Source organism: Neoarius graeffei, chromosome 1, assembly GCF_027579695.1.
Source record: "Neoarius graeffei isolate fNeoGra1 chromosome 1, fNeoGra1.pri, whole genome shotgun sequence".
NCBI classification, from domain to species: domain Eukaryota; kingdom Metazoa; phylum Chordata; class Actinopteri; order Siluriformes; family Ariidae; genus Neoarius; species Neoarius graeffei.
The window spans coordinates 51,804,118-51,814,648 of NC_083569.1; the positions used below are offsets into that span (position 1 = coordinate 51,804,118).

The 10,531-nt window shown below is 38.4% G+C and overlaps 1 protein-coding gene across 5 annotated transcripts in view; it reads right to left on the bottom strand.

Moving 5' to 3' along the window:
• The window catches only part of rgs12a (regulator of G protein signaling 12a), a 101,330-nt gene that overhangs the window by 35,718 nt on the left and 55,081 nt on the right, over window positions 1–10,531 (bottom strand). For 4 of the 5 annotated variants that reach the window (XM_060934022.1, XM_060934051.1, XM_060934060.1 and 1 more), the window contains 7 exons: window positions 10,480–10,531; window positions 10,181–10,363; window positions 7,413–7,554; window positions 7,092–7,180; window positions 6,339–6,530; window positions 6,144–6,217; window positions 3,501–3,627 (listed from right to left, as the gene is read on the bottom strand). The exon at window positions 10,480–10,531 is cut by the window's right edge and continues 92 nt beyond it. In XM_060934022.1, coding sequence (XP_060790005.1) covers window positions 3,501–3,627; window positions 6,144–6,217; window positions 6,339–6,530; window positions 7,092–7,180; window positions 7,413–7,554; window positions 10,181–10,363; window positions 10,480–10,531 — 859 coding nt within the window. The remainder of the gene's footprint in view (window positions 1–3,500; window positions 3,628–6,143; window positions 6,218–6,338; window positions 6,531–7,091; window positions 7,181–7,412; window positions 7,555–10,180; window positions 10,364–10,479) is intronic. The other variant, XM_060934032.1, reaches the window with a different exon arrangement.

A 10,531-nucleotide genomic window follows, 5' to 3' on the forward strand; every position in this document is an offset into this window, starting at 1 on the left:
TTGAGCGCTTCTTGACATAATATGGATTACTACATTTGTGGAATAGGATTATTAACTGTATTTTTATTATTTACTATTTTCATTGTTTGATCTCAAAACACATTAAAAAGGCAATAAATTGCACTAATTAATTTTTAATGAGGCACACCTGTTAATTGAAAAGCGTTGCAGGTGACTACGTCATGAAGCTGGTTAAGATAATGCCAATAGTGTACAAAGCGTCATCAAGGTAAATGCTGGCTACTTTGAAGAATCTAAAATATGAAATATTTTGTTTACAACATACAGTAATTCCATATATTATATGGAAATAAGTGTTTTACTGTGAAATACACCACTCGTATTTTTCATACAAGCGACATCCGGGAAATTAAGAACCAAACCCATGAATTTCTATATGTCACTTGCGAGGAAATTGATGAATTGTTTTGATAAATTTGGGTACTTTTTGTTTGTGAATGTGTCTATATAATAAAAAGAAAATCACACGTTGGCTTGAAGATATGAAGTTTATCTTCTCTTGTTGAAAAACTCATATTTTTCATATGAAATACATCACGGATCTGAATGAAATATTTAAATAATATTGGCTGGCTTTGAATGGTCTATCAGATATATTCCATTCACCTAGCATGATACTGAACCAGCTGAAGACGAATTCAACATTATGCTAGCTGAATGGAATATATCTGATAAACCATGAAAAAAAAAAAAGTTAGCCAAAATTATTATTATTATTATTATTATTATTATACATTCCTTTCAGGCATTCAACCCATCTTTCTCTTTCAAAATTCTCTCAAAATCTTCCGTATTTAATGAAGCAAACCTGGTGACCATGTTTGTTTACAAATTGTCACAGTCGCTCGTTAACGTGGAAGTTTTACGTCACTGACGTGTGACGTCATGTTGTCTCAACAACCATGCAATATTGTAAACCATATTCAACGCTCATTCTCCATTGGGTAGATAGACGTAATACACGTAGGATAAATAATATGACAACAATATTGCATGATACTGAACCGAATGAATGAAACCCACTAGAAGGGAATAGAATACATTTTTATTCCATCCAAAAAGTGTCCTGTATGTATAATAATTTCCAATATTTCACTCAGATGATGTCATTCCTAGTGTTTTCCTGCTGACTAGTTGATATGTTGTCAAAATGGTGAAAAAGATCAAAATAAAAATTTTGATTAACGCACATTTGTGTGGATGTGTCCATATAATATAAAGAATGTTACATGGTTACATGAAGATATGAAATTTATTTTCTTGTGCTGAAAATATTTTCACTTGTTTGCTTCACTCACTCATGAATACATTCACCACTTGAAGATAAACTTCATATCTTCAACCGTGTAATATCCTCTATATATGTTCCATATGTTATGTCACAGTTTTGACGTCTTCAGTATTGTTCTACAATGTATTAAATAGTCAAAATATAGAAAAACCTATGAATGAGTAGGCATGTACAAACTTTTGACTGATACGGAGTGTGCATACTGTGTATATACAGAGGTGCTTGAAAGTTTGTGAACCCTTTAGAATTTTCTATATTTCTGCATAAATGTGACCTAAAACATCATCAGATTTTCACACAAGTCCAAAAAGTAGATAAAGAGAACCCAGTTAAACAATTGAAACAAAAATATTATACTTGGTCATTTATTTATTGAGGAAAATAATCCAATATTACATATCTGTGAGTGGCAAAAGTATGTGAACCTCTAGGATTAGCAGTTAATTAGAAAGTGAAATTAGAGTCAGGTATTTTCAATCAGTGGGATGACAATCAGGTGTGAGTGGGCACGCTGTTTTATTTAAAGAACAGGGATCTATCAAAGTCTGATCTTCACAACACATGTTTGTGGAAGTGTATCATGGCATGAACAAAGGAGATTTCTGAGGACCTCAGAAAAAGCGTTGTTGATGCTCATCAGGCTGGAAAAGGTTACAAAACCATCTCTAAAGAGTTTGGACTCCACCAATCCACAGTCAGACAGATTGTGTACAAATGGAGGAAATTCAAGACCATTGTTACCCTCCCCAGGAGTGGCTGACCAACAAAGATCACTCCAAGAGCAAGGCGTGTAATAGTCAGCAAGGTCAGAAAGGACCCCAGGGTAACTTCTAAGCAACTGAAGGCCTCTCTCACATTGGCTAATGTTAATGTTCATGAGTCCACCATCAGAACACTGAACAACAATGGTGTGCATGGCAGGGTTGCAAGGAGAAAGCCACTGCTCTCCAAAAAGAACATTGCTGCTCGTCTGCAGTTTGCTAAAGAGCACGTGGACAAGCCAGAAGGCTATTGGAAAAATGTTTTGTGGACGGATGAGGCCAAAATAGAACTTTATGGTTGAAATGAGGAGCGTTATGTTTAGAGAAAGGAAAACACTGCATTCCAGCATAAGAACCTTATCCCATCTGTGAAACATGGTGGTGGTAGTAGCATAGTTTGGGCCTGTTTTGCTGCATCTGGGCCAGGACGGCTTGCCATCATTGATGGAACAATGAATTCTGAATTATACCAGCGAATTCTAAAGGAAAATGTCAGGACATCTGTCCATGAACTGAATCTCAAGAGAAGGTGGGTCATGCAGCAAGACAACGACCCTAAGCACATAAGTTGTTCTATCAAAGAATGTTTAAAGAAGATTAAGTTAATGTTTTGGAATGGCCAAGTCAAAGTCCTGACCTTAATCCAATCGAAATGTTGTGGAAGGACCTGAAGCGAGCAGTTCATGTGAGGAAACCCACCAACATCCCAGAGTTGAAGCTGTTCTGTACGGAGGAATGGGCTAAAATCCCTCCAAGCCGGTGTGCAGGACTGATCAACAGTTACCGCAAACGTTTAGTTGCAGTTATTGCTGCACAAGGGGGTCACACCAGATACTGAAAGCAAAGGTTCACATACTTTTGCCACTCACAGATATGTAATATTGGATCATTTTCCTCAATAAATAAATGACCAAGTATAATATTTTTGTCTCATTTGTTTAACTGGGTTCTCTTTATCTACTTTTAGGACTTGCATGAAAATCTGATGATGTTTTAGGTCATATTTATGCAGAAATATCGAAAATTCTAAAGGGCTCACAAACTTTCAAGCACCAGTGTGTGTATACACACACACACACTTATATAACAAAATGATAAAAATAAACCACCTCTTGCTAACTTGGGAGCCATTAATGTAATATCTTGCTAGCATTAATCAAGGTTTCATATATTATTTGAGAAAAAAAGTCCCAACATACAAGAGATTCCCATCATGCACCGCTCCCTGTGATATCAACATTCAGTTCAGATTAGTGCAGATCTCAGATCAGTCCTGCCAGCTATCTGACACCCTTTCTGATTCTTTATGTGGCAAAACTGACTCTAGAAAAGCACTTTCAAGTACAGTTGGAAACCATTGAGCTCCACCCTTGCTTGAGCACAGATGTGGTGCCACAAATGCATGTTGCCATGGCAAAGTGACTTACTATTCTAGCCACCAGGTCGTTAAGGCGCAGACCGTACTTGGCGACCACAGGCCGCAGCACCTCGGCTACGGGTTTGGTCGGCTTGGCTTTCAGGCCCACAGATCTGTTAATAGGCACCAGATCCAATCTAAAAATAGAAGACAGAAGGGAAATATTTATAGTCTACTTTCACTGTAGACATGAACTTGTTTGATACTGCCTCTTATGCATTATGCACTTCAGATAAACAGGAGGAAAACCTATTTCAGGAAAGTGACTGGCTGACTCTTTGTGGACGGCAGGGTGACAGCCAGCTGTAATAACTGAGCTGTTTTTATATGATGTAATAATGTGTCAATGTTAGAAGACTTTACTGAGCACCCTTTCATTCATTTTTATTTACAGTGTCTTGCAAAAGTATTCATCCCCCTTGGTGTTTGTCCTGTTTTGTTGCATTACAAGCTGGAATTAAAATGGATTTTTGGAGGGTTAGCACCTTTTGATTTACACAACCTGCCTACCACTTTAAAGGTGAAAATCGCTATTTTATTGTGACACAAGCAATAATTAAGATAAAAAAAACAGAAATCTGGAGTGTGCATAGGTATTCACCACCCAAAGTCAATACTTTGTAGAGCCATCTTTTGCTGCAATTACAGCTGCAAGTCTCTTGGGGTATGTCTCTATTAGCTTAGCACATCTAGCCACTGGGATTTTTGCCCATTCCTCAAGGCCAAACTGCTCCAACTCCTTCAAGTTAGATGGGTTGCGTTGGTGTACAGCAATCTTCAAGTTATGCCACAGATTCTCAATTGGATTGAAGCTAGGCCGTTTCAAGACATTTAAATGTTTCCCTTTAAACCACTTCAGTGTAACTTTAGCAGTATGTTTAGGGTCATTGTCCTGCTGGAATGTGAACCTTCGTCCCAGTCTCAAACCTCTGGCTGACTCAAACAGGTTTTCCTCCAGAATTGCTCTGTATTTAGTGCATCTTTCCTTCAGTCCTGACCAGCTTTCCTGTCCCTGCAGATGAAAACATCCCCACAGCATGATGCTGCCACCACCATGCTTCACTGTACGAATGGTGTTCTCAGGGTGTTGGGTTTGCAACACACATGGCATTTCAATTTTAGTCTCATTTGACCAGAGAATCTTATTCCATGTGTTTGGGGAGTCTGCCACATGCTGTTGGGCAAACTCCAAAAGTGTTTTCTTAAGCAATGACTTTTCTGGCCACTCTTCCATAAAGCCCCACTCTGTGGAGTGTATGGCTTAAAGTGGTCCTAAGGACAGATACTCCCATCTCCACTGTGGATGTTTGCAGCTCCTTCAGTGTTGTCTTTGTTGCATCTCTGATTAATGCCCTCCTTGCCCGGTCTGTGAGTTTTGGTGGGTGGCCTTCTCTTGTCAGGTTTGTAGTGGTGCCATATTCTTTCCATTTTGCTATAATGGATTTAATGGAGCTCCCTGGGATATTCAAAGTTTGAGATATTTTTTATAACCCAACCCTAATCTATACTTCTCCACAACTTTGTCTCTGACCTGTTTGGAGGTTCCTTGCTTTTCATGTTGCTTGCTTAGTAGTGTTGCAGAGTCAGGGTCCTTCCAGAACAGGGTGATTTATACAGACATCATGTGACCTGATCATGTGACACTTTGATTGCACACAGGTGGATCTTAATCAACTAATTATGTGACTTATGAAGTGAATTGGTTGGACCAGCTCGTACTTAGGGATTTCATATGAAAGGGGGTGAATACCTATGCACACTCCAGATTTCTGTTTTTTCATCTGAATTATTGTTTGTGTCACAATAAAAAAAAAAAATTGTGCACCTTTAAAGTGGTAGGCATGTTGTGTAAATCAAATGGTGCTAACCCTCCAAAAATCTATTTTAATTCCAGCTTGTAATGTTACAAAACAGTACAAACACCAAGGGGGATGAATACTTTTGCAAGACACTGTACAGCTTTTGGCGCATTCCTGTATGCAAAACGACTTACAAAAGTGCTTTGTAGTCTCCATCATTCATACATCAATAGCATGTATTCTCAAGCTAGTACAGGTAAGTCAAGGTCTAAGAATACTATCAAGCTACAACCCTGTTGTTAGAGCAGAGTTAGCACAATCAGTTGGTACAAAATAATACAGTACAAGTCAAGGTCCCCCCCCAACCCAATTCTTTCTCTAATATGGTGTTGCCAATTCCCACACACTAGCTAACTCTCCCCATCACATGACCGCTACCAACCAGAGAATGTGGGGAAAACATGCTTCCTTCAATACATGTGAAAAGAATCTCTGCATCTTTTCAAACTTCTGCTCATGTAGCGTCACAGGGCAGCGTAACACACTCCAAGAAAAGCGCCATCTACTCTCTTCTGCATATTCCACAGATGGCCATGACTGGCTAGTATCGCTGTGATTGACAGGGGAGAGAGTATGCCATCCCTCCCACCCAGAGAGCAGGGCCAATTTTGCTCTCTAGCTCCCAGCCACACATGGCTGTGAATTATCCTGACAGCCAATGGGGAAAAGTGTTCACCTGATGAGGTGAATGCATTTCCTTTTTTTTTTTTTTTGTGCTGATTTAAGTGCTCAGTGGAGATATAGATCTTGAAGCCAGTTGGAAACACAGCCAATTTCAGAAGTATCGAATTTACCTGAACAGAGTACGCTTCTCCATTCGTAGGTCTCTTGAACTGAGAGTCATGCTGTCTTGGTCCAACACCAGTGGCTGTAAAGAAAAGGAAAAATAAGAGAAAAGCACAACAGTGCAGAGCCAATCAAACGTAACATAAGTAAATACTGATCGGGTGAAAGTAGCTAGTGAACAACAGGAAGCTGTAAAGCAGTACCTTCTCTCCCCCGACGAGAAAGAGATCGACGGCGGCCATGTTGATGCCTTGTTTCTGACAGAGCTCCAGCAGCACTTGTCTGATGGAAGCACCCTGCTTCAGACACACACAGCAGCTTGAGCCATCAGGGAGTGCTACTGTACATGATCTGTTCGCCCCTATTTTATCCCTGTCCCATGTGGAGTTCCTCTGCTTGAACCAACACACACACAAGGATCATAAGCTCATTAGCTAAAGTTGATTAACGAAATGGAGCCATACTACATAAACTACAACCTTGTGGCTAGAGTAGTATTATAAATGAACCAGAAGTGATATCAGACCGAGGGCAGAACTGATCTGAGATCTGCACTGATCTGAAGGGAATGTTAATATCACTGGGTGTGGTACATTTTGGGAACCCTCCATGGTAAACAATATGTGAAACTAGTTAATTCTAGTACCTGGTGTAAGAATGAATATAAGAATTATGTTGTATTTTAAATACCTTACAGGATACAGAATTCACAGTTGAAATCTTTCTCTCAGTATCCATTCGCATTGTTATTACTGTGGTATTGCCACTTAATATGTTAAAGGATTGTTATTATTTTTATCTATATTACAGTTTTGGAGTCCCAGTCTCATTCTCGCATATGATTTGGACAATTTGTAAAAGATAATGATAATAAGTACTGACACAGAAGGCTCATACAAGAGTATCATTTGTAAACATATGCAACATTGGTTGATTTCATCACTGGTCAAGTTCACCTCATTTCTCAGTGTAGAGCAGGGTGTGTTGAACTCCTGACTGGCACCAGAAGACAAAGACCCCTGAGACTCCCTCCGCCCATTACCGTCTGTGCATACACAACACATAAACAGTCACTAATACACGTTTGTATTCCTAAAATATTACTTATATTACTAAAATGTATTCCAGCAAAGTTATTCAGCACAACATCTCACGTCTCAGTAACAGCAAACTTTGAAACCATGTTGTGCAATCAACACAACACAGTCCACAATCTGCAAAATCCACCTTTATCCTGGTCACAGAAAGATCAAGAATGACGTTATAGGATTACTTACTATAATTGAAATCTGTTATTTCCCGTTTCTTCGGACCTTTACCAAAGCTCCTGTTTCTGTACCAGGAGAAAATGCCATTTCTCCTGTCAGGATCATCTCTTAGGTCATCACTCGACCTGCCTGTCCTCGGTTTCCGTGTGTCCTAGAATACAGATCGCCAAATCCAAGAAAATAAATATGGTAACTTGGACAATACAATTAAATGTAATTAAAGTTAATTAAAGCGACAGTGTGTAGGACTTTTTGTTAAAAAATAAAAAAGGGAAGGAAAAAAAATACTCTATAATATGATGTTCCTGAGTTACTGTGAGTCGCCCTAACAATCCTGTAATACTAATTAACAGTCAGTGCCGTGTTGGGGGCGTTAGGGTGGACTGGCTGGAAATTTGTATGCATATATCAGGCGCCAGCTCTAATACATCAAACATCTTCGCATCCCAACTTCAGACATGGTGACTGTCAGGAGAGCCACAGCCAATCAGGAGAGTGAGAGTTTGGAAAGAAATGGTTAAGCATGTAATGATTCAGCCGATTCACGATTTGATTCGATTCACGATATAAGGTTCACAATTAGATTTTCCTATGATATTTAAAAAAAAATTTAATGAAGAAAATGTTATTACCAAAAATAGCAGCATATATTTTCCTATTCTTTATCAACTTAATGATTTGTTTTACATTTAATTTTCATTTTATTTTTCATGTTTCATTTTCTTAATAACCAACAATAATTATATGCCCACATTTGTAAAGGTTGGAGTAAACTATAATAGCCTACTAACTAAAATGTTCCTTTTATTAAAACTGAAAGAAGTTAATAACAATTAGGTCTTTTCTCAATAAACTTTAACAAACATTTTTATTACCTGCATTTGCTTCTCTTTTCTTTAGCTTTCGGCAGTCTGTAAAAATAGAGCTCGGATTTCTTGTTGAATCTATTTGTACAGTCAATCACACAACAGCTCTTTCCCATTTTAGCTCTGTTTTTTTTTTTTTGCAGCATTAGAGCTGTGTTACTTACAGTACAGCTAGGGTGAAATCATGTGCATTCCTGCTATTGTAGGTTATTGTGCTTTCTGTTGTCTCAACAATGCAATTACAGTTACAGCTAGGAAAAACTAAGATTGTGCAGCCTGATAAAAACCGGGATTCAGTTTTTATTTCATCGATTCAAATTTGCATAAATTTGTATCGCAATTTATCATGTCACAATATATTGTGACATGCCTAAAAATGGTTGTGAGGTATGAAGTGGAGTCTGGTAGTGGGGGACGAGATTACACTATACACTACCATTCAAAAGTTTGGGGTCACCCAGACAATTTTGTTTTTTCCATGAAAAGTCACACTTTTATTTACCACCATAAGTTGTAAAATGAATAGAAAATATAGTCAAGACATTTTTCTGGCCATTTTGAGCATTTCATCGACCCCACAAATGTGATGCTCCAGAAACTCAATCTGCTCAAAGGAAGGTCAGTTTTATAGCTTCTCTAAAGAGCTCAACTGTTTTCAGCGGTGCTAACATGATTGTACAAGGGTTTTCTAATCATCCATTAGCCTTCTGAGGCAATGAGCAAACACATTGTACCATTAGAACACTGGAGTGAGAGTTGCTGGAAATGGGCCTCTATACACCTATGGAGATATTGCACCAAAAACCACACATTTGCAGCTAGAATAGTCATTTAGCACATTAGCAATGTATAGAGTGGATTTCTGATTAGTTTAAAGTGATCTTCATTGAAAAGAACAGTGCTTTTCTTTCAAAAATAAGGACATTTCAAAGTGACCCCAAACTTTTGAACGGTAGTGTAAGAGGTAGATAAATAGATTTGGAGTGATGATATTCCACAGGTGAGACATTAATTTCTTCTCTAATTTATAGTGAATGGTAGATTTTTTTTTTCAAGGGCATTATGGAATTTATAAGTTGTTTTTGCTCGTTGGCTAATGGGTAAAAGGTATGTTTGATGAATTATGCATATTTTTGCATTTCAAAATTGGACAAGAACGAGTAGACTGATGTATGTGTTCGCTCTTGCTGTGTGTAATCTTGACAAATCTGTGTTTGTTTATCCTCTGAACTGTCTTAGCTATGCAATAACAAACTGGTTAGTGAATAATGGATAATTTTGGTGTGTTTTCTTTACTTCATGCATTTACAACTTGGTGATTGTAATCACCAAGATCTGCTCACCTTTAGAGTGTATATTTTTTCTGTCTTTTCATTTTCTGCTTCAGCTACTATGCAAACACTAGCCAGCTGGTTGCTAAAGGTGTCTGCTTTGTTATATCAGGCAAATTAATCAAGGAATAAAAACTATGATGACTTTATTCTCAAAACTTTTCTGTAAACCCAAGGAGATGATGATAATAGCAGATAATTATATCTTCAGAGTCACAAATACTTGGGGCGGCTCCCAATCCTCATTGTATTCTTCTAAATAGTATGCTAGTACACCTACGCTGTTGGCTATTTTGACATCCTATTTATCGAATGCAGCAGGAAATCTAGTCAAATGTCTACTGCTTGCAGCCATCAGATTAATCCACATTGTGGAGAAGGACGTAAAACAACGCATGGTGGAAAATGTTCTTCTACATGCAGGTTACCAAAGCCTTCCCAAAATTGTACATCCTTCAGCTTTATGCAACAACAAATCATTATTAAATTGTGTACCAACTATTAAACAGTACATAGTCCGTGCCATGAGTCAAATAAGAACTGATATGGAATGTCAATTCCATGGAAAGATTCCCGTTACCTTTTTTGGCGTGGAGAAAGTGGAGAGCTCGGAGATAAAGCTGTGCTTAGAGGGGGCGGGGCTACAGGGCACATGGTGGGGGTCAGGGAGAGGTCGACCCTCCACTTCAGCCAACATACACTCCTGATACAGTGAGGACTTCAGAAACCGAGCGTAACTGTCAAACTTCATCAGGTTAAAGATCTACAGAGACAGACAGAAGGAGAAGTGTGATTTCATAGAGAAGCTCGCTTTTCAATCTGATAAAGCGATTTTAGCTCTGTATTGGCATATGTGTACATGGACATATAAAAGCTCACCTGTAGCTGTGGCTGCTTGAACATATCAGGCCTCGGTGCCGTAAGGACATCG